This window comes from Mesoplodon densirostris, chromosome 11 (assembly GCF_025265405.1).
Source record: "Mesoplodon densirostris isolate mMesDen1 chromosome 11, mMesDen1 primary haplotype, whole genome shotgun sequence".
NCBI classification, from domain to species: Eukaryota; Metazoa; Chordata; class Mammalia; order Artiodactyla; family Ziphiidae; genus Mesoplodon; species Mesoplodon densirostris.
In genome coordinates, this window is record NC_082671.1 from 44,889,735 (window position 1) to 44,914,227 (window position 24,493).

General features: G+C 41.5%; 1 protein-coding gene across 5 annotated transcripts in view; it reads right to left on the reverse strand.

Annotated features, from left to right (window-relative positions):
• Positions 1–24,493, reverse strand: part of RBMS2 (RNA binding motif single stranded interacting protein 2) — an 88,493-nt gene that overhangs the window by 5,690 nt on the left and 58,310 nt on the right. For all 5 annotated transcript variants that reach the window (XM_060112984.1, XM_060112986.1, XM_060112982.1 and 2 more), the window contains 8 exons: positions 13,131–13,297; positions 8,715–8,773; positions 7,547–7,638; positions 6,281–6,438; positions 1,725–1,804; positions 1,482–1,591; positions 973–1,019; positions 334–427 (listed from right to left, as the gene is read on the reverse strand). In XM_060112984.1, coding sequence (XP_059968967.1) covers positions 334–427; positions 973–1,019; positions 1,482–1,591; positions 1,725–1,804; positions 6,281–6,438; positions 7,547–7,638; positions 8,715–8,773; positions 13,131–13,297 — 807 coding nt within the window. The remainder of the gene's footprint in view (positions 1–333; positions 428–972; positions 1,020–1,481; positions 1,592–1,724; positions 1,805–6,280; positions 6,439–7,546; positions 7,639–8,714; positions 8,774–13,130; positions 13,298–24,493) is intronic.

Below are 24,493 nucleotides of genomic sequence, written 5' to 3' on the forward strand. Positions count from 1 at the left end.
ATTTAATATGGAAAAATTTTGTAACATAAACAATGACTTCCAAAACCCTATACTTATGTGTATATGCAGATAACAAAAAATACGGAAACTAGTAGGAAATTAACATGGGTTTGCTTGTGGGAGTGGTGGACAGAGAGTAAAAGGGTGCTTCTACAACAGTCTATATACATGTAGTGTGATCACGTGTTATGCTTTTATGTAAAACTATTTGTGTATAGTATGTATAAAGGAAAAAACAAAAGAACAAGTAGTTCCCAGCCTAAAACACAATGGTAGGGAAAACCACCACACCCTTTTCTGGGCATGAACATACCTGATATGAAGACAACATACCTGATATGAAGACACAGGAGATGGAAGATACGGGGACAGTGCAGACTGAGCAAGCATCCTGTTGGGGGTGATGTTATAAGGAGCTGGGTAAAACCTGTAGGAAGGGACCTCATCAGTAAGGAGTCACAGGAAACTACAAGGCAAGGGCCCCCACTGATAGACACAGCCACTTCCCACTAACTACTCTTTTTTTTAAAAAATAAATTTATTTATTTAATTTTTGGCTGCGTTGGGTCTTCGTTGCTGTGTGCGGGCTCTAGTTGCTGCGAGCAGGGGCTACTCTTTGTTGCGGTGCATGGGCTTCTCATTGTGGTGGCTTCTCTTTGTTGTGGAGCGTGGGTCTGGTCGTGCGGGCTTCAGTTGTTGTGGCACACAGACTCAGCAGTTGTGGCTTGCGGGCTGTAGAGCGCAGGCTCAGTAGTTGTGGCGCATGGGCTTAGTTGCTCCACGGCATATGGGATCTTCCCAGACCAGGGATCGAACCTGTGTCCCCTGCGTTGGCAGGCGGATACTTAACCACTGCGCCACCAGGGAACTCCCACCACTGACTACTCTTTAAATATCAAGATGAAACATCCCAGTGCCTGGACACAGGCCGTTGTCATTTTCAGGTGGCCTGTTTATAGAAAACACCCTTACCCATTCTGAAGAGCTGTGGTGGGGTCATAGGTCAAGGCCATACCACCCTATAAAGAAAGAACACAGCATGCACATTGTGAGCCCTTAGGTGAGAACAGGAACAAGCCCAGAATTTCAAGGCTGAGGATGTTTTTGGTTCAACTGATTAAAAATGAAGTCTGAACTAATCCCGCTACAACTGTTCCAGGGTTTTTCTGGTTGTGCAGGATGCAAAATTCCATTCAAGGTCCACACTGAAGAGCATGTTAAGCAGCCAGCATCTCTGTTACATACTGTAGCTCTCAAGTTTACCACAGAAATCAGGCCATGGAAATTTCCATTCCACTTTTTTCTTTTTTTTTTTTTTGGCTGCTTTGCTCGGCAGGCAGGATCTTAGTTCCCCAACCAGGGATAGAACCCATGCCCCCTGCAGTGGAAGCACAGAGTCCCAACCACTGGACTGCCAGGGAAGGCCCCATCCATTATATTTTAATGTCCTTAGTATTCCTGTCTCCTAGAGGGCCTCTTACCATGTCTCCATTCCTTGGCCAGGCCCGTCCATTTTGCACAAATTTTCCTTGGTTCTGTCGTTTCTTTGGACCCCCATCAGCAAATTTGCAAAGCAAGGGATCAGATGGGGCTGCCAAGAGAGAAAGCAGACAGGCAGCTGAGTCCCACCTCACTTAGTCCACTCACTCATGCAAAAATCCTCCAGAATCTTCACAGGAAGTCATAAACTGTGGCCCTCTCAGCCTGATTCCCAGATGCCTCACCTGGTACTCCAGGGGGTGTCTTAATATATTTTCCATTAAAGTGGGTGATGATGGCTTCACACTTCTCTGTGGACTCCATCCTAAGGAGCACAAGAGGAGTTAGGGTCTACCTTCTCCAGCATCTGTACTCTCCTTATATTCGAAGAGAAAGCTCCAAGTTCCCAGCCCCACAAATGCTCCAAAAGTTGTCACTACAGAAATACAGAGTTTCCTCCACACAAAGTCAAGGTATCTTAAAGAGGCAACCCCAGCTTCTAATGAAGGTTTTCTCAACTGGCTCCTGTAGGGGTCCTGAAAGGAATAATGGATTCATGGTTTCATTCAAACCATGAATATTCCAAAGAAGACACTGATAGATGGGCCTAGTATTGTGTCTGGGTCCCTAAATAAGAATACAATGCTGTTACCATTATTTTTTATTACAAAATTCCTAATGGAAATTGTTCCCTTACTTTTTTTTTTTTTTTTTTTGCCACGCTGTGCAGCTTGTGGAATCTTACTTCCCCAACAAGGGACTGAACCCAGACCACAACAGTGAAAGTGCCGAGTCCTAACCACTGGACCACCAGGGGTTCCCCTCTTCCCTCACTTTGATAAAACTGTACAAGCTAAGAATTTGCCAATATTTATTTTTTGTTTCTGGTTATAATTGTCAAGGTCTAAATAGCTACTGATAACATCATTAAGATTTCATGAGTTGGGGCGGGGAGGGATAAATTAGGAGTTTGGGGTAAGCAGATACAAACTAATATATATAATACAGATAAACAACAATGTCCTACTGTATAGCACAGGTAACTATATTCAATATCCTGTAATAAATCATAGTGGAAAAGAATATGAAAAAGAATATATATGTATATGTATACATATATTATCTATATATACATATAAACACATATGTATACATATATATGAAAAAGGATACATATATAAATCACTTTGCTGTATACCAGAAACTAACACAATATTGTAATTCAACTATACTTCAATTTTTTTTTTAAATGGGAGAAAAAGAAGATTTCATGAGTCTGTGGGAGGAAAGAGTATTAAGACAGGGTTTATGGTCCAGAGTGATAGAAAAAGCAATGTTAGGAACTACTGAGTTAAAGTGTCTTGTTGGGGAAAGAGGACTGAGTAAGAAATCAGAAAATCTAGATTCCAGCACCTGTTCACCGCTCAAAGGCTCTGTGAGTTAGAAAATGCACAAAAACCCTTCGGATTCATTCCTCATTTCTGCTTCAAATCTCCATCTACCTTATTACACAGGGCTGTATAGATCAAATAAGATAATGCATATAAATGTGTTCTAAAATGATAAAGATCTATATAATACAGGGTACAGTATCTTCCCCTCTTTCCATATTTAAAGTAAGTCTCAGTATATTTTCTATGCCAATAACCACTAAAGATATGAACCATTCCTATGAAGGCAGTTACTAAAAAAAGGCCTCAAATGGAAACTTTTAGAGAAAAGAAACTTAGGTGCCCTAGAGCAAAAAGTGTTGAATTGGGTTACTCCTACTCCTTAGTCTTTCAAAAGGGTGAGCAGGCATGGAGGGTTTTAAGAGAATCACTTTCAGGACCTCAGCTTCCTCATAAACTCTTTCCTAAAACTGATGTGCCTGAGGGAGAGCTTGTGATCACTAATGATCAAGGCTAAAGTCCCCTCTTACAACCACTCTTCTCAATATACTTCGAACTCATCCCAAAGCTCAACACAAGGCATGGAGGACTGAGTTACAAATCTTTTTGTTAAGCCATATGTTTCCAATTCTTCCTTCCCACAAGCTAGAGGACTCAACAAGTTGTCAACTGACACATAAAAAAGTCATTTTGGATGATAGATCACCCTGGTCTTGGCATATAATTCAGAAGGAATTCAAAGAATTCCTATTTTAGCAAAACTTTCCATTCCCATTTACTTATTTATGTGAACAAGGTTCCTCACCATGAAAACAAAACACAGGAACAGAACTGGTACTACACTCTGTCTTGCTACAGCAATAAACAATATTCACTGATGGCTACATGATCTAATTATATAAATCTAAAAGGAGCATTTCCAATAAAATTTACTTTATACGAAACAATTTTGTATCAACATTTTAATATATTTATATTGTTTGGGGCAACTGTAAACTAATTATAAAGATAATTTTCTTATGGATTAATGCATATAGACTCAGGGCCACAGGAAAAAAAATTATATACATATTTTCATTGCAGAGAAGTGTAACAATGATCCATACAAAGACTTTCAACTATAAAAAAGTATTTTACACTAGAATACAATTCTGTAGGGAAATACAATGGAAATACAAGATCAAGAAGAAAAACAGAACACTATAAGAAGACTTTTAAAAAAATGCCCTAGGTATTTTTTAAATGATTTTGTGTATCAAATTGCTATGACATTTAGGGCTTCCCTGGAGGCGCAGTGGCTGGGAGTCCGCCTGCCAATGCAGGGGATGCGGGTTCGTGCCCCGGTCCGGGAAGATCCCACATGCCGCAGAGCGGCTGGGCCAGTGAGCCATGGCCGCTGAGCCTGCGCGTCCGGAGCCTGTGCTCCGCAACGGGGGAGGGCCACAGCAGTGAGAGGCACGCATACCACAAAAAAAAAAAAAAAATTGCTATGACATTTAGATATCATTTGGATACATTTTTAAATGATATGACAGTTTTATTTAAAATCAATATTTATAAATTGCTGGAAATTATACTTTGCAAGAATCTAAATGTATGAAGAATATCTGTAGGTATTAATGTAGAAACATGCAAGAGATTTCATAGTTTTTTAAGTTTTCAAAGCCATATTTCCCAAACTGGGCTCTGAGGCACCCTGGGCCATTGTGATGAGCTCACAGAGGCACAACAAGGAATATTTTAACTTTCTGAAGAAAATACAGCAATACCTATTGGATATCTATTGTAAAGACGACTAACTCTAAACAGTTCATTTCAACATTAGGTCACCCTACAATCCTTTAGATAACATATTTTTGCAAAACTGGTTTTTCAATGGTTGCTATGACAAAAGCAAGTACCATGAGAAAACTAACGTGTAACAGGAAATGAGGGTGTAAGTGTCCAATCTGATTCCGAGGTTCGAGAAGTTGTGTAGTGTCCAACAGGCACACATTCACTAGAAGGTATAGTTATTTAAGAATGAAATAAAAATATTTTCTTTCAATGTTTTTTCAAATAACTACAAAGTTGTTAAGATATTTATTAAACACTTTTTGAATTGTCTAGACCATTTAATTACTTAATAAATTGAATTGTTAAGTATTTCTTTTGTCTAGGGCTAAAAAATTATCGAGACAACTAAGGTGCCATGAACTGGAGCTTTTGCTTTAAGAGAGTATGGAGCAAAAAAGTTTGATGATCACAAACCTTAGAAACTCCCCTTTAGTTATACTTGGGATTGCCAGCAGGTGGTGCCACCAAGATTGAGTTGGCTAGGGAAAAGGTCCTATTCCTTGTTCTCAAGGTCTAAAACACTCCAGAGTAAAGGAATGTTCTTGGACCAGAGAAGATATTATAAAAGAAAAAGGGACTTTTAGATCACTTACTCCAATACTTTTCAAACTTTTTAGAAAGGCAACAGAATCTCCTTTCAAGAAAAATCTTAAATAAAAGCAGAACCATTTCCTAAGTGGGCTAGAAGAGGCTGAAGCCCTCCAATAGTGACCCTAAGCTCAGAAGAAGGTACCCTGAAAAACTGCAGCTCTAGGGAACATCTTAAGAAAAGCACTCATCTAAATCTCTACTTCACAGAGTAAACCAAGGCTCATAAAGATCTGATATCACATGGGCAGTTAGTTGCAGAGCTGGTTCTAGAATCTAAGATTCTCAACAGATCTGAAAAGGCAGACCAAATCCTTCACTTCATCCTGCTGATCCTGAAGCCAGAAGGGTAAGGGCTCTGCTCCTGTGAGACCTTGGGCAAATCACTCCACATTGCGAATTTTGGTTTCCTTTTCTATAAAATGGAGAATTAATATTTATTTCACAGATTAAATGAGATAATAGGATGAGAAATACTCAGTAAACTATAAGAAGATATGGAATTATTTTATTCTGGTTAGGTCTGAATCAAAGAAACAAAGGCTAGAATAGCACGAAGTAATGGGGAAAGGATAAAGATTTGGGAGAAAATAGGTTTGTGAGTATTATGACCTAAAATTAAATGAACTTTAGGGGCTTCCCTGGTGGTGCATTGGTTGAGAGTCCGCCTGCCAATGCAGGGGACGCGGGTTCGTGCCCCGGTCTGGGAAGATCCCACATGCCGTGGAACGGCTGGGCCCGTGAGCCATGGCCGCTGAGCCTGCGTGTCGTCGCGGAGCCTGTGCTCTGCAACGGGAGAGGCCACAACAGTGAGAGGTCCACGTACCACAAAAAAAAAAAAAAAAATTAAATGAACTTTTGATTTACTGTCAAGTACTTTCGACTAATAGTTTGGTCCTGGGGGGAGCAGGGCACAGACTTTTTGGTGACCTTCTAAGTGACATTCCTTATTAACCTCATCATTTCCCATTCTTGGCATCCCTCACCTTGCAAAGCCAACCCCTCTGCTGGTCCCACTGGTGTCTCGAAGGATTCTAGTGGAAATAACCTGGCCAAAGGGCTTCAGCATTCCCTCCAGTTCTTGCTCATCCATTGACAGTGGGAGGTTTGAGATGTATAAATTTGTGGGGTCCTGCTCCTGTTGCTATGGAAATAAAAGTGAAAAAATGAATTTCACATCTCTTAACCCTCTCCTACCCTCAGTGGGCAGCCACAAAATGACATCTCAGAAAAGAGAGAGCAGGGAGGCATGCACATAAACAAAGAGAATCTTAACAATTTGTAACACCTAGTCCCACTATCATGGGTCATGGGTTATATATTGAGTCTGGGCCAAAAATCCCCACAGATTTAATATTTCTAGTACTGTACAAGCCCACAATACAAGCCATCAATGAAGTTTTTGACTGTTTCTTTAAGAGCCAGGCAGAGCAGCACTCTTCTCTCCTATCCAACAGCCCAACGGCCTGTCCCAGAGGCTGGATTCTCTTGGACTGCCTTTGCTTCCCGGGCTGCATTGTTCTGGGTAATCCCCCCATGCCGCTCTTCCAGCCACAGCAGACTCCTCTTAGTAGGAATGCCTGTACACTCCCTGATGGAGGGAAAGCAGGAGGAGGAGAGAAGGGAAAAGGGAAGCCAATGTGCAGGGGGTTGCACTAAGAGCCAGATGTACAGCTCACTGGGTCACCACGGAGCCCTGAAAGTTCTAGTCTCACAGGAAGTCTTAAGTCACTCTAATGTCAGAGGGCTTTTCTCCAGAAAGAAGAGGTGGGAGAGGGCCTCCCTGGTGGCACAGTGGTTAAGAATCCGCCTGCCAATGCAGGGGACACGGGTTCGAGCCCTGGTCGGGGAAGATCCCACATGCCGCAGAGCAATGGAGCCCATGCGCCACAACTACTGAACCTGTGCTCTAGGGCCCGCAAGCCACAACTACTGAAGCCCGCGTGCCTACAGCCCATGCTCCGCAACAAGAGAAGCCACTGAAATGAGTAGCTCATGCACCGCAACAAACAGCAGCCCCTGCTCAACACAACTTGAGAAAGCCCGCGCAGCAACGAAGACCCAATGCAGCCATAAATAAATAAATAAATAAATAAATAAATAAATAAATAAATAAATAAATAAATAAATAAATAAATAAATAAGCACTGCAGACAGCCCTTGCCCATCAACCGCATGGCCCTTAAACCTCTGGAAGCCTTTGGTGTTAACTACAACCCCTCAGAGGAACAGACACGGGGTAGTACCCTTACCTTTGCCATCTGTGCTTGCACACCACTGGCTTTCAGTGCTGTTACAGCTTTCTGTGCTGCTGAAGGACTGTCAAAGTCCACAAAGCCATAGCCTGGAACAGGGAAACAGCATCACTGGGAGGTGGGGGGTGTGAGGGAGGTAGGAGGCCCAGGCTTTTCAGGAAACAGAGGAGGAGTTATGATCCACGCAATAGAAGTGGTAGGGAGGGAGAGAAATGAAGAGGTTTCAGGTGGTTATCCACGTGCTCCTCAAACCCTGTGAGATTTGGTCTACTTTATAGCTAAGAATGCCAAGGGCAATGAGGTCTTTATGGTATCCTTGCCTTCCTCCCTCTCCCCTAAGAAATCCTAGGTTTCGGGCTTCCCTGGTGGCGCAGTGGTTGAGAGTCCGTCTGCCGATGCAGGGGACATGGGTTCGTGCCCCGGTCCGGGAAGATCCCACATGCTGCAGAGCGGCTGGGCCCGTAAGCCATGGCCGCGGAGCCTGCGCTCCGCAACGGGAGAGGCCACAACAGTGAGAGGCCCGCGTACCACAAAAAAAAAAAAAAAGAAATCCTAGGTTTCAAGAATTAGGCTCCTCTAATAATTCACAGCCCCCCTCTATTTCCAAAAGAACCCCCTTCTCTTTTCTAGGCACACCCCCAGAAATGCTAGGCATGTAGGAAATACAGCCTCTCCACAGCAGATAATCAGGCACCTGCTGATAGAAGCCCCTCCTCACCCCAATGTACAGCCCTTTCCCCTCCTTCCACTCTTCCATCCCCACCTAGAATTGCTCAAAACCCCAACAAACCCAACCCACCTCCACAAACAAAAGGCATTTACAATGCTTTGCTAAGTAGAAATAAACTCACCTACGAATGAACATCTACCATCCAATCCAGGGAAACATGACACCCAAAGTAGGCCCAGGGGACTCAAAGGCACTCTGTGCAGGCTTCTAGCCTTGGGTCCCCAAAACAACATTTTCAGCTCTAGCTATCTGGTCACAAAGAATCTAAATACCTACTAGTCTTTTAAGCCTGAAAACCCTGAAGACTCCTCCCTGGCACTGGAAACCAGGGACTTGCAGCAATAAAGGGCAAAGGCAAGGGATGGCCTCACTTACAGCTGTTCTCCACCACCAAGAACAGCTGTTCTCCACCACCAAGAACAGCTGTTCTCTTACCTTTGCATTTGTTTGTGGTCTTGTCCAGTATGGCCTTAGTGGAGACAATCTTGCCATATCTAAGGGAGAAGAAAATACAAAGTTATAATCTGGGGACAGGGATTTAGACTAGGACAGAGATTGAGAGATCTAGATGAATCCATGCCCTGTCTTCCCTCCCACTAGGAAAACTGTCCCTACTCGAACCTTAGAACAAAGAAGAAATGAATTTAAAAACGTCACACTTATCATATAAACCTATTCCCCAAAGGTACCTACAAGAAATAAGGTAACTGCAGTCCCTACACTATCAACACATTTCTCTCTTCTTCCCCAAATAAGACTCAGATACTAGTTAGAAAAAGACTACTGTCTTTTTTTGGGAAAGAGGCTTGGTGGTGTCAACATAGCAGTGTGTAAGGCCAGAGCTCTAGGCTAGAATTCCTTGAGGACTAAAAATAATCCTTGATGTTATTTATCTTCTTTGAACAAACACCATTCCTCCCATGAAAGACTGTTTCTTTTCTCTGACACCCCACTCTTCACCCTTCTACTGGCCCCCTGACTGAAGGTCAACTTGAGCCAAACTGCTTTTGTTCAAATCCTGGTTCTGCCACTTTATAGCTATGTGTGATCTTGGACAAGTCATTTAACCTTTCTGTGCCTCAGTCTCACCATCTGTAAAATGGAGATAGGATCGTTGGAAATATGAAATGAGTTCACGAATATGAAGTACTAATGTCTATCAAATGGTAAATACCTGAACACTCTTAACTGCTATTATTATTATTATATGTTATATTATATTATTATTATATTCATGGGACCTCAACGTTTAACCAAATGGCTCTTTCCTGCCTTAATCTCTAAGACTTCTATTTCTTTTCTTTTTTTTTTCTGGCTGCACCTCGCAGCTTATGAGATTTTAGTTCCCCAACTAGGGATCAAACCCAGGGCCCCAGCAGTGAAAGCACCGAGTCTTGACCACTGGACTGCCAAGGAATTCCCTGATTTCTATTTCTTATTGTCAAGATTTCAGTGTATTAGGGAGGGGAGTGGGCATAAAAGCAAATGCAACAGCTGTGTTAAGAAAATTATCCAAAACTTGACGATAAAGCAAAATGAGGATTGCACATTCTTTCAATGTCATTCTGAAACACTGTCTACAAGGCCCATTCAAGGTATATTCTGTTATCTAGGGGGATGTTTCTTTGTTTCAGTTACTATTTATTACTGATGAGGGCCCAGATTTTGTGAAGATATATATTAATTTGTAGATTTTTATCTAGTAGAGACACAAATAATTTCTGTCCATTAGAAAAGATGATCCCAAAGGTTACTGTTTTATAGTCCTACAGAGTATGAACCAGTTTTCTCTGTAACCTAGTAATCTTATTCCAACATTCTTTCTTCAGTCCCTATCAATACTCAGTCCCTCAAATGCTCTTTGAACCCATTTTACCATCCTGCTAGTTCCCTCACTAATGAGTAAAATAAATATTTGGCATGCGTTCACCTATATCTGTAGGAGAGTTATGTTTTTCAACTTTCTGAAAATTATACTTTGGCAGCAGAGTCATGTGGAGTTCCTCAAACCTGAGCAGTGGAGTATCTATCACAGGTCCGGGATTGTATTAGAAGTGTTCTACTATAAATAAGTCTCTACATTCCACTCCAGGAGGGTGAAAATATTAGAGAGACAGAACAGAAATTACTAACAAAGTTAGAAGTATAAAATTTAACTGAAAACAGTTGGCAGGGACTGAATTTGAGATGAATACCTGAAACAAGCATTTTTTTCTACTTTTCCTCTCATCCCATCCCTAAAGAACATATGATGATTGATGTATTTGTTTCGCTCCTTGGCAGCCTCTCACTGACTGTTTTAGTGGAGCTCTGTGACCCACTGGATTAGACAGAATAAGCCAAGCGATGCCCTGGAGGCTAGAATGGATGTGGCGAACCTAACCCTTCAGGGCTACATACTTGGATTCTTTCCCAAATTTAGGAGAGGAAGGGATGCAAGAGACTGTAAGCCAGAGGACACACACGCTGCTATCCCTATCGAGGCCCCAGGGTGGAGCTTGCTGTGGTCTGAGCAGCCTGAGACTCTGAGTCAGAATTTCCACTTCAGCTGGCAACAGCTGGATCCTGCAGCTTCCTCCTCCAAAGGAGCCCTTCCAAGAGAACCAGGAGTTCCAGTTCCAGATTCCACGCCTCTCCTTCCTGCCCACCAGGGCTTAGGATCCAGCAACATTTACTTCCTGTACAACCTAGAGAGATAACTGGGACAAAAGCAGGAAGTCCCATGCATGGGAAACACCCTTCACAGAAAGGTGTCCCTCCCAGCTCACACACCCATGAGGATTCCACCTACCAGCTCTTCACAGCTTCCCTTTCATCATAACTCATCTATCACCTATTCTTTCCCTTCCTCATTCCTATTTCTCTATGGTCCCCCACTGGGCTCCTTACTTCCATTTTATTGTACATGCTAACACTGACTATTCTCATCCCTTCAGACACAGAAGGTAAGGCAACTATTGGGAAGGGCAAAATGAAAGTCTAAAACTATAGTGAAGTAGAATTGGGTTTTTTCTCTGTCTTGTGGAGTGAGAGGATTGATTTTTGCAGCACATTATATTTAGTACAAGAAATACAGAGTGCAGAAATCAAGGAATTAGATTGATATGATACTCTTTTCCCTCATAAACCAGTATTTTTGCCAATTCCCATTCCCTCAAAAAAATTACTAGTCCTAGACTAAGTTCCCTAAGTTCCATTTAAATACCCTCCTAGCAAGGTAAGCCGAGGTAACAGATTCAGATTTTATACACACATCTAGCCTTTAGAGACTGATTTTGTGCAGCCTGGTGCTAGCAAACTTCCAAAAACCACTACCTCAGTAGAGTAAGGGATTTGTAGAGTACCTCTGATGCCTCATACAACTACATTTTGAGGGGAGAACGTTCTGCCTCTTCAGGATTTGGAACAGCTAAAACATACTCATACTGTTATGGGAGTTTGAGTTACGTTGACCACTTTAGAAAATTGTTTACTAGTATCTACAAAAGCTGAACAAATGTATATCCTATGATTTAGCAATTTTACTCCTAGGTATATACCCAACATAAATGTATATACTTATACACATGCACCAAAAGACATGTACAAGTTCATAGCAGCACTATCCGTATCCATAATAGTCACATACTGGAAACAACTCAAATGTCCAGCAACAGTAGAACAAGTAAATAAACTGTGGTATATTCCTATGATGGAATTCTATAAAGCAGTAAGAATGAACAAATTTTTGCTATATGCAACAATGTGGATGAATCTCACAAACAACATTGAACAAAAGAAACCAGACATAAAATGGTATGTGCTATATCATTATATTTATATGAGGTTCAAACAAGCCACATCAATCGTTTAGAAGCCAAACAGTAGATACCTTTGGGGGTGGGGGAGAGACTGTCACTGGGAGGTGGGCTTCTGAAGAGCTGGTAATGTTCTGTTTCTTGATCTGGTTACCAGGGACTGTTACAAGCATGTGTTCACCTTGTGAAAATTCACTGTTCTATAAACACTTCTGATTTGTGCACTTTTCTGTATGCTTGTTATACTTCAATAGAGTTTTAAAAGATGGTAAATTTACACAGACTAAGGTTCCTACTTTTATTTCTTTCTAAACTCGATTTCCCCTTCCCCATTAATATTACCATCCCACCAGACTTCTGCCTCTAATCAGTCCTCCATATAAATGATGTGAAACACATATATTTCTGCCAAATGGAATTGAGCTGGCCTCTCTGCATTCTTGCAATTTTTCCAGCTCTCCTAATTGGGCTAATTCCATGGTAGTTGTCTCCACCTCATGACTCAAATCTATGCTGAAGAAACCCCAAAGATCTTTAGGGGGTAGATGCCAAATGACAACTCTTTCTTCATTTTCTTCTTTATCCACTAATTTGAGGGCTCCTCTGGGTCACTGAGAATAACTCTAGCAGCAGAAACTCTCCTAAGTATATAATTCAATTGGCTAGTCCCACTTTCTTCTATCCCTACTGCTGGTTCTCACTATCTACTAATCAATATCTTTAGAGATACTGAGCATTTCTATTCAAGGTGTAAGGACAGGAATCTTTCCACTAAGACCATCAGTTCTGGGTACATGCTAGAAACAAAGTCACATACTAACTAGGCTTCAAAGGTCAGCCCTATCCAGCTTTCCTCAGAGAAACACATAAAAGTTTTATATATTAGTAGTAGGTAGAATTTCTCTAAGAGGGGCTGCTAAGAAACCTTGCAACTATAGGGCTAGAAGCAAAATATTGATAATATTGCATTTCAGGATAAGAGTATCTGGTAAGAAGCCAGTATCACCAAATCTGTAATGTCCCTGGAGACCTACCCCTATGTACCCCAACTTACGACTGACACAACTTGACTAGGTCCTGGTCGGTAGTGCTTGGCTGCAATCCCCGGATGTAGAGGTTGGTTTTACTCAGCTGGTCATTTACAGTGCTCCCACTGCTGCTGTTAGGGGTACTGTTGCTTGGACTAGGTGGTGCCATTGGCTGAGACAATGTCACATATGGCTGCAAGGAGACATGAAGAACAGAAGGTCAGAACAATTATACATTTAGATGCTGAAGAGTGAGGAAGATCTTGGCCCCTTGGAAAGAAGGGTTCCAAACTTTAACAGCAATGAAGTCATCAAAAGAGTTAAAAGGGCTTCCCTGGTGGCACAGTGGTTAAGAATCCGCCTGCCATCCCACTACTAGGCATATACCCTGAGAAAACCATAATTCAAAAAGAGACATGTACCAAAATGTTCATTGCAGCTCTATTCACAATAGCCCGGAGCTGGAAACAACCTAAGTGTCCATCATCGGATGAATGGATAAAGAAGATGTGGCACATATATACAATGGAATATTACTCAGCCATAAAAAGAAACGAAACTGAGCTATTTTTAATGAGGTGGATAGACCTAGAGTCTGTCATACAGAGTGAAGTAAGTCAGAAAGAGAAAGACAAATACCGTATGCTAACACATATATATGGAATATAAGAAAAAAAAATGTCATGAAGAACCTAGGGGTAAAACGGGAATAAAGACACAGACCTACTTGAGAATGGACTTGAGGATATGGGGAGGGGGAAGGGTAAGCTGTGACAAAGCGAAAGAGAGGCATGGACATATATACACTACCAAACGTAGGCTAGATAGACAGTGGGAAGCAGCCGCAGAGCACAGGGAGATCAGCTCGGTGCTTTGTGACTGCCTGGAGGGGAGGGATAGGGAGGGTGGGAGGGAGGGAGATGCATGAGGGAGGGGATGTGGGAACAGATGTATATGTATGACTGATTCACTTTGTTATAAAGCAGAAACTAATAAAAAAAATAAATAAATAAAAATAAAAATAAAAATAAAAAAATAAAAAAAAATATACACTTATGCAGAGTAGACAAATGTGATTATAGATAATGTATCTTGACTAAAATAAACCCTCTATCAGAGCCTAAAAAAAAAAAAAAAAAAAAAAAGAATCCGCCTGCCAATGCAGGAGACAGGTTCGAGCCCTGGTCCGGGAAGATCCCACATGCTGCGGAGCAACTAAGCCTGTGTGCCACAACTACTGAGCCTGCGCTCTAGAGCCCATGAGCCACAACTACTGAGCCTGCGTGTCACAACTAATGAAGCCCATGTGCCTAGAGCCCGTGCTCTGCAACGAGCGAAGCCATAGCAATGAGAAGCCTGCACACTGCAACAAAGAGTAGCCCCCGCTCACCGCAACTAGAGAAAAGCCCGCACGCAGCAACAAAGACCCAATGCAGCCCTTAATTAATTAATTAATTAATTAATTTTTTAAAAAGAGAGTTAAAAAAGAAACCTAAAGGAATTCCTCTCTGCCATAAAATAAGAAAATATTTAACTGTCCTACCTAACTTTCAGGGAAAATGAGAGGCCAAAATAAGCTTGTTAAAGGTTTTGAAAAAAGGTACTTTGTTATAGAGGAATGTTTTTATCATACAGATGCTGGAGACACAATTAATGTACGCCTCTTAAGTAAACTGTGTAATGAGACAAGACTAATAAAATCTAGGTTCCATTCAAAAATCACAGAGGAGCTAATAAAAGTTTATTAAATGATGAAGGTATAGAAAAGGTGAGCATAGATTATTCATAAAACTGTAGAATATGAGACTGCAAAATACCTGCAGGAGCTTGAAAATTATAAGATTAGACAAACAAAATGAAATACTAATTACCATGCCAGGTAGTAAAAAATGAAATCTGTTACTATGCTGATAGGGGTTTAGTCATAAGTTATTTACAAGTTTTTAAAAGTTTAAATATGAATGAATAATAGATAAAGTATGGTTAAGGAAATCCAGCATTTGGGGTGAAACATCTGTAATCTTTCACTACTGATACCAGGACAGGCAACCAGACTCCGCTACATTTTGGGGCCCCTTCTGTAGGGGGGTACTTCTGTTAGAGAAAAATTACCAGGTTGACTGGAACATGGATCCATTTCTTTCATGGCATATTTTATACCCTTATGCTCTAATTAGGCTTCTAGTGTATATACATATATATGGTTCATAATCCTCTAAATTTGCATAATTACCTATAATATAGTGCATTTTACTATATCACACTCACATTCCAGTTCTCCCTTGGCTTAAAGCACTGTATAGTATAAATCTATTTGGAATTACTTCCCTATAAAATACTAGCTGCATCTCCAGGTTTTCCCCCTCTCTCTCTTCTTTGGTAGTAGTGGTAAGGGATTAGAGTGGTAACAGAAGAAAAAGGGAAACATGAATATCAAAGAGGGGAAAACTTCCCCCCAAAGAATCTTAATGTGAAATGTGCCTCTTACATTTCATGCCTCTGACCTTTAGCAAACTTTAAAATAAAAACCTTTGCTCAAGCTAAATATGTTGAAGCAAGTATTTACCTATTTTTGTCACTATACACAATCACAAATGTGTACCCACTTGCAAATACACAGTTCATTCCTCAGCTCTATACTGCAGCAAAGAAGAAACCCAATACCACATTCTGGAATGGCCCAAAGCCTCATGACCTATTGTAGCTCTTGATACACCCTTTATATTTCCTATCCTTGTCCCCCTCTCTTTGCCAGCACTTACACTAGGATTTTCCATACAGAATAATCCATGTGCCAGAAGAATATGAATTATTCCTCTGTGGTGGTAGTGATAATCGACAAGTGCAGGGCAGGGCACATGCATGTTTTTCAGCAACTTTCAGAAAACAAGACAAAAACAGGGCAAATAAACCTAAAAGTCATGCATCCAGTGCTAGAAAATGGCAGTACATACTTTAAGAATGATGTTGAAATCTCCACTTAATTAGTAGACATGTAATAATAATCAAATACTAGTGGTCTAGGCCCCCTCCATTATCACTACTGTTGTAAGTGCACCATCTGATTTAAAGTAGAGGCAACAAGGGACATACTTCCCTTGTGGTCCAGTGGCTAAGACTCTACGCTCCCAATGCAGGGGGCCCAGGTTCAATCCCCAGTCAGGGAACTAGATCCCACATCCCGCAACTAAGAGTTCACACGTCACAACTAAAGATCCCGCATGCCGCAACTAAAAAGATCCCACATGCAGCAACAAAGATCCCACATGCCACAACTAAGACTGGGCGCAGCCAAATAAATAAATAAATATTTTAAAAAATAATAATAAAGTAGAAGCCAAGAAAATTATCAACTATATTCTAATCATGGCTGTTCCTGAGTTCAGAATAAGAAGATCACTGCTGGAGATCATTCACTAGGACATGCCTTTCCTCATCTCTAAGGAATTGCCATTATTGATCCTTAGCTGAGAAAACCAAGCTTCTTCTAATATGAGAGTCTAGGGAATTCCCTGGTGGTCCAGTGGTTAGGACTCGGCGCTTCCGCTGCTGGGGCCTGGGCTCAATCCCTGGTTTTGGGAACTAAGATACTGCGAGCCGCACGGTGTGCCACACCCCCACCCCGCCCCTAAATAAATAAATAAATAAATAAATAAATAAGAGATTCTAGGCCTGGGGGTGATGATGATGCCAACAGTAACAATGATAGCAGAAGCAACTCTAGCAGCATCATATCATGTGCCAAGCACTGGCAGATGAGATCACCTGCCTCAGCTAGAGTTCATCTATCCCCTTTCCCAATATGAGAGAATATTCCTAAGAGGAAGTATCAATGATTCTATGACTGTCCAAATAAGAACACAAGGGTTATTGAGGAAAGAAATAAATTGAAAAGAAGCTTTTGGGTTACTACCATGGTTATAACCTTGGTTTTAACAATGTCTTAGCTATAATCTAAAAATATGACTTAGTCAATGATAAACTTGCTGCAAGGCCAGAAAAATTCCTAGAAAAAATGATGTAGTTCAGAAAAAAAAAAAAAAAACCCAAAACTTTTCTCTTTTGCTATTCGCAAACAGCTTCTGAAACTACTATATAGTCTCCAAAGAGAAAAAATAGAAAAATATTCTCTTTTCAAGAGAATTCAAGAAAAAAGGTCAAGAAAGCCTCTAAGTAAAGCTTATCTGGCTTCCCGAAAGAAACTATTTGGAGAGACAATAATAACTAATGTAAACTAATGATCCTTGTTTACCTATGTACGTAAAAGAGAACAGGGCAGTATATATGAGAGTCTAGAGGACTGAGATATTCTTACTGGGCGAGAGAAGGATGGGGCAGTATTGTCTCTCTTGACTCCTGTGGGTCTGTAATGGTTCTCTGAGGCCACTGGTTCTCTGTCAGAGCCTAAGCTAAAAAATGAAGAGCAAGATTTGAACTCTTTAAAACAAGGCCCTCATATTTGGCCTAGAATCTTAGACACCTGGGATGGTATTAAATTTGCCTTTAGAAATAAAGGATGGTAGCATATTATCATGTAGCAAAGAAATATGTAAAGTTATCCAGTAGAAAAGGTAGGTATGAGTCTTCTTCTTTTTTTTTTAATAGTTACTTATTTATTTGGCTGCGTCGGGTCTTAGCTGCAGCACACGGGCTCTTCCTTGCGGCGCTCCGGCTTCTCTAATAGTGGCTCGTGGGCTTCTCTCTAGTTGTGGTGGGCGGGTTCCAGAGCTCGAGGGCTCAGTACTTGCAGCATGGGGGCTTAGCTGCCCCGCAGCATGTGGGATCTTAGCTCCCTGACTGGGATCAAACCCGCGTCCCCTGCATTGGAAGGTGGATTCTTAACCACTGGACCACTAGGGAAGTCCCTAGGTATGAGTCTTCTCATGAAGGAGATTTAATTCTGGAAGTGACTGGGAAACATTAACAGGTTTATAAGCTGAGAAATGACATGATAACATATATTTGAGAAAGCTAACACTAGGTGCATTATCCCAGCTGGTTCAGAGGGGTAGAAGACCAGAGGTGGTAAGACTAGTTAGGAGATATTAGACATGAAGGGAGGTCAGGAAAAAGTATAGAAGTTAAATTCAGACTTGCAGAATTTGAAGTTATCTGCTTGATGGTATATGCTGAATGCTTTTAGAATAAATACTGGTTAATTTATTCAGTTAGTAAACATTTAAATACCTTTAAAATACTATGCAGGGAAGGCGTGAAAAGCCTGGTAGTTAGTGTGGAAGAGCCTGGAAGTTCGATTCCTTAGCTAAAAGTTAACGCGCCACCTTAGAAATATAGGCTTATAAAGGAGGTATTAATGCTTTTAGAAAGTTCTAGTATTGCACTACTTGTTTGGGAAATGGAGTAAATTCAGTTATGATCCCTAAAGGTGGGAAGCAATCTTAGGGCAAGGACTTTTTGGCTTTGGATCTTCCAGTGAAACCCAGATGCCTATGGGCAATGCGTTACCAAGGCAGAACAGGGAACACTGGATTGCAAAGACAAACTGATTGAAAGCAAACGCTAGGGAACACCAAATTTGAGGTTGGTTGGAGACTAGAACCTATCAATAAAAGGTGTGTGAGAACACCAGCATGGGGAGGACTTGGCTGTTTCCTAGAAGGGCCACTCCCCTTGCATAGTAAACAGCCATACATAAAAGCTGAAAGAAGGCAAAGAAAGGTAGGACAAATGAGTTAATGGATATAAAGTACTTAACATGGTGTTTGGCATACAGCAAGTATAAACTGTCAGTAACCGTTGTTATTTTAAAATTTGGAGTCTTTTAAAAAATGGAGTTCTCCTATAATTAAAGGACAAAATTCTCCTTCCTTTGCAGAATATGGATAACTCACCCAAGTTGAGCTGTTATTTGTCTGCAGAGACTTGATGCTTCCCCAGCAGTTCTTTTTTTTTTTTTTAATTTTTATTTATTTATTTACTGGCTGCATTGGGTCTTCGTTGCTGTGCGTGGGCTTTCTCTAGTTGCAGCAAGCAGGGGCTACTCTTCATTGCGGTGCAGGCTTCTCATTGCGGTGGCTTCTCTTGCTGCAGAGCATGGGCTCTAGGTGTGTGGGCTTCAGTAGCTGTGGCATGTGGGCTCAGTAGTTGCGGCTCGCAGGCTCTAGAGCGCAGGCTCAGTAGTTGTAGCACACGGGCTCAGTAGTTGTGGCTCGCGGGTTCTAGAGCGCAGGCTCAGTAGTTGCGGCACACGGGCTTAGCTGCTCCACAGCATGTGGGATCTTCCCGGACCAGGACTCAAACCCGTGTTCCCTACACTGGCAGGCGGATTCTTAACCACTGCGCTGCCAGGGAAGTCCCCCCATCCCCCAGAAGTTCTTAAGGATACAGGAAAACTTTGGAGAGATGTTTTTATGGAAAGCACATGAAGAGATTTGAGCCTATGAGGCAGGCAGCAAGATAACTACTCAGTAAGCAGGCCCTGACCATCTTCAGAACTACCTCTCTCCGACCTCCTCAGAAAGTTACTTATGTCTAGATTATTAAAAAATTCCTTATGTTTTGTTCTTCTTTTACTGTTTAGGGCTAGGGCCTTTTAGATAAAATATTGAAGAGACTTTAATTTCCTAAAGATTGGTGGGGTGGTATTTGAAGGATGGTTAGAGAACTGTGCTATAAAATATCCCATAAGAATCTCTGGGATAATAATCTGGGGAAGGGCTTATAGTATGGGGATAGAGAAATATATAACTCCTTCATCTTCATCCAGAAAAAGAAAAATCAAACTCCCCTCTTCCTGTAGCAAGGAACTTTATGTTTCCTGTCTTGCTGAGTTACAGGAATCTAGGAGACAAGACAGCGTTCTTCCTTTTGCTCTCTTGCAAGAGATCATAATGGTAGAAGCGATACAAGGCCTACTTCCCAATCACTAAGTTTTCATCAGATCTTTAAAAGAATGATCCAGTCAGATGAGCTACTTGCTAATTAAAAACTAATATAACTGAAACACTGTCTTTATTCTGAAAATAAGGTTCTCTGATCAAGTGTTCATTTTGCCTGGTTTAATAAAATTCACAAATCCTGTATCCATTCATTTGCTATCAAAGTTATCCCCATCCTGAGCCCTTAACTCTTATTGTCACCAGAGCAGGAGAAAACTCCATCCCATGTCTAGTGCCCAGTGAAGTTCCTGGCATAGAGTATAAGCATGGATATTTGCTAAAAGGAGTAAATTAAACTTAAGGGATTTGCTAATTGTGTATCATCTTAATAAATGCCTAAGAAAGTCTCACAGATACACAATCCAGTGGCCTGACATCAAAATTCCTATTGCAACCTGGATATTGATGATCCACAGAACAAGTTCCTAAAGCCAGTGGTCTCTGGGACATATAACACATCTGAACATTTCTGCCTAAAAATACATTATTTTCTGAGTTCTGTCATAATGTCTCCTAATAAGAGAAAGTCCACTTTCCCTGCAAAGTAACAGACCTCCTAATATTCACTCATGAGACCCTTTGCATTGAATCATTCAATAAATATCTGAATGCAAATATGTCCAAGCCCTGCTTGATGCAGTGGGGACTCACAGATGAGTAAGAGTATAAGTGAAATATTTAATAATAAATTTAAACACACACTCACAAGAAGCCATTAAGTAATTCACAAACCAGAGCGTACAATCTAGATAACTAGCAGAACAAAATACGTGTGCTAATGGGGATCCAAGCAAAATGGTATAAGAACATGAAAGAAGAAACAATTGCTGAGGGAAAAGTTTCTCAAATAAGATGTTTGGATTGTACCTTGAAGGATGAGTAGGATATTAAACCTTTAATAGGGAGCCATAGGGAAATGTAAATTAAAATCATAAGGAGAGGGGCTTCCCTAGTGGTGCAGGGTTAAGAATCCGTCTGCCAATGCAGGGGACACGGATTCGATCCCTGGTCCGGGAAGATCCCACATGCTGCAGAGCAACTAAGCCCATGAGCCATAACTACTGAGCCTGCACTCTAGAGCCGGTGAGCCACAACTACTGAGTCCGCGTGCCACAACTACGGAAGCCCACACGACCAGAGCCTATGCTCCTCAACAAAGAGAAGCCACCGCAATGAGAAGCACGCGTACCTCAAGGAAGAGCAGCCCCCACTCACTGCAACTAGAGAAAGCCCGTGCACAGCAAGGAAGACCCAATGTAGCCAAAAATAAATAAATAAAATAAATAAATTTATTTTAAAAAATCATAATGAGGGCCTCCCTGGTGGCGCAGTGGTTGAGAGTCCGCCTGCCGATGCAGGGGATACGGGTTCGTGCCCCGGTCTGGGAGGATCCCATATACCGCGGAGCGGCTGGGCCCGTGAGCCATGGCCGCTGGGCCTGCGCATCCGGAGCCTGTGCTCCGCAGCGGGGGAGGCCACAGCAGTGAGAGGCCCGCATACAACAAAAAAAAAAAAAAAAAAAAAAAAAAAAAAATCATAATGAGATACCACTTCATATCCACTAGGATGGCTGTAATAAAAAGACTATGACTTTACTCAAAAGTAACTTTGATGGCTATAATAAAAAAGAACAAGTGTTGGTGAGGCTGTGAACAAACTGGAACCCTTGTACACTACTGGTGGGAATGTAAAATGATGCAGCTGCTTTGGAAGACAGTTTGGCAGCTCCTAAAGTGGTTCAACACAGAGTTATCACATGACTCAGCAATTCCACTCCTAGGTATATACCCAAGAGAACTGAAAACATATGTCTGCACAAAACCTGTACACGAATTTCACAGCAGCATTATAACAGCCCAAAGTGGAAACAACACAAATGTCTATCGACTGATAAATGGATACATAAAATGTGGTATATCCATACATGAGCCTATTATTCAGTCATAAGAAGGAAAGAACTACAGATACATGCTATAATATGAACCTTGAAAATATGCTAAGTGAAAGAAGGCAGTCACAAAGGACCAATGATTACATGATTCCATTTATATGAAATGTGTATAACAGGAAAGTCTTTAGAAACAGGAAGTAGATTAGTGATTACCTATAGCTGGGAGAGGGGGATAATGAAAGAACTGGGAAGTGACAGCTAAGTGGGTGGAGTTTCTTTGGGGGGTGGGTAATGAAAATGTCCTAAAAGTATGGTAACAGATGCAGGACTCTGTGAATATACAAAAGCCACTGTACCCTTTAAATGGGTGAATTGTACAGTATGTGAATTATATCTCAATAAAGCTGTTATAAAAATTTGATAGAGATGGGTAGCGAGAAAAGGACATTCCAACCATTGAAAACTTCTTGAGATGTTAGGCTATCACAGGCTAGTATGACCTAGCACAGGATTCAGCCTAGGTTGGCATCACCCTACTTCATTTCCAGATAGAAAATTCATAAGATTAATACATTTTATTGAAATTCAAGTGGAAATATGAATTAGACATTAAATCATATCATAGCAAGAAAGGAATATTTTCTGTAATCCCCCTCCCTGAAAAAAAATTTAACATTAAAAACAAAACAAAGGGCTTCCCTGGTGGCGCAGTGGTTAAGAGTCCGCCTGCCGATGCAGGGGACACGGGTTCGTGCCCCGGTCCGGGAAGATCCCACATGCCGCGGAGCGGCTGGGCCCGTGAGCCATGGCCGCTGAGCCTGTGCGTCCAGAGCCTGTGCTCCGCAACGGGAGAGGCCACAACAGTGAGAGGCCCGCGTACCTCAAAAAAAAAAAAAAAAAAAAACCAGAAAGGTATCTCTGGAACACGCAGCACCTGAGCCAGAGAACCCACACCACGGATCTGCCCACTGTACCTGGTTTTATTTAATTAATTTATTTATTTAGGCCACGCGGTGTGGCATGTGGGATCTTAGTTCCCTGACCAGGATCGAACCGGGGCCCCCTGCAGTGGGAGCTCAGGGTCTTAACCCCTGGACCACCAGGGAAGCCCCCATACCTGGTTTTAAAGGCTGACTCTCAGCACCTCTACTACTTCCTCTTAGCTCAAGTAAACCTGACACCATCTCCAGCTCCTCATCTCCTCCCCCCTACTCTTTCATGGCTCTTACCACTACAGTAGCAATCTGTTTTCTACATCCCTTTAATACCAGAGGGAGTTTTTACATTCATACCAGGTGATACTCAAACTAGTTCTCAAGTATAAAATTGACGTTTTTAAACCCTAAGTCAAAATAACTAAAGAATCCTCAGTTAAGCATACAGCCAAACACATTGCTCAGGAATCCATTCACCCTTCCAGATCCACTTGCCACGCTTGTCCACCTTGCTTTATGCCTTGGAAGCTGACCATATAGAGTGTATGAACAGGCTCCCTTGCCCTCTGGCTTCCAGTTGGGTTTGGCTAACCAGATATATACCAGTAGGATATCAAAGGGCAGGAGGAGAATGAGACCAGAGTATTTCTTTTCCTAGCTCCTTTCCCTGCCAGAATACCGTGATTTGGCTGCATACCTCTACTGAAGCCCATAGTTCTCTCCATACACTCTTCGATCCTGGTAATCTCTCTCAGTTCTTTGCCCTTTTAGATATAGAGTACGTAGGCTCTGTAATTGCTGGCCATAGGGTACCCTACTCCCTCTCACCGGTTTCCCTAAGTCCCTTTGTAAATAGTCCCTTTATTACATCTTTCTCAAATTACTCCATTTGGGTATGTATCTGTTTCCTTTTAGGACCCTAAAGGATGAACAAACCATTCTACCTTAAAGATTCAGGTGCAAGAGGATATGTACCAGAAACTCTTGAGAAATTGTGCTTTCTTTAAGATTGGATAAAGAACCTCCTCACTGGGCAAAAATCCTCAAGGCACAGTTTGATGCAGAGTTCTTTTCATCTAACAATTTAACAGTATCTTAAGTTAAACTGTTGATTTAACTTTATGATTTCATCTCATCTTCCAGACAACTTTGTGAAGTAGGGCAGGTGATGTGTTATTTCCCTTCTAAAACTTAGAAACTGAGGTTCAGTTTTATTTCAACATTCCCTCTGTTATGTCGCTTCACTTTTTGTTAAGCAGAACCAAGTAATGGAAACCTTAATACTGACAGTATCCAAACCAAGGCAAACAGCTGAGTAAACATGTAAAGCGGTCCTTTACATGACCCTACATCCTTTCTCTCCCTTCTGGAAAGAAAACAGTTCTAAGTTCCTTGGCAATAGGTAATGTCTAGTCAAAGTAGAACATTTAAGGAACAAAGGCATTTGAATTGTGAACCAAATAAATTAGAGGAAAATATACATAAGACTGGTGCTTACATAGACTTACTAGAGCAAGAGCCCTCAATTGAAATATATGGGCAATTCTATTGGGGGGCATAGCCCTTTTAGGCACAGTGTTTTTAGGCAGCACAAACCCACGCCCCTATCCCAAGGAATAACCGACTATGCCGCCAGTTTGTGGGTACATGTCAGTGTGGCAATA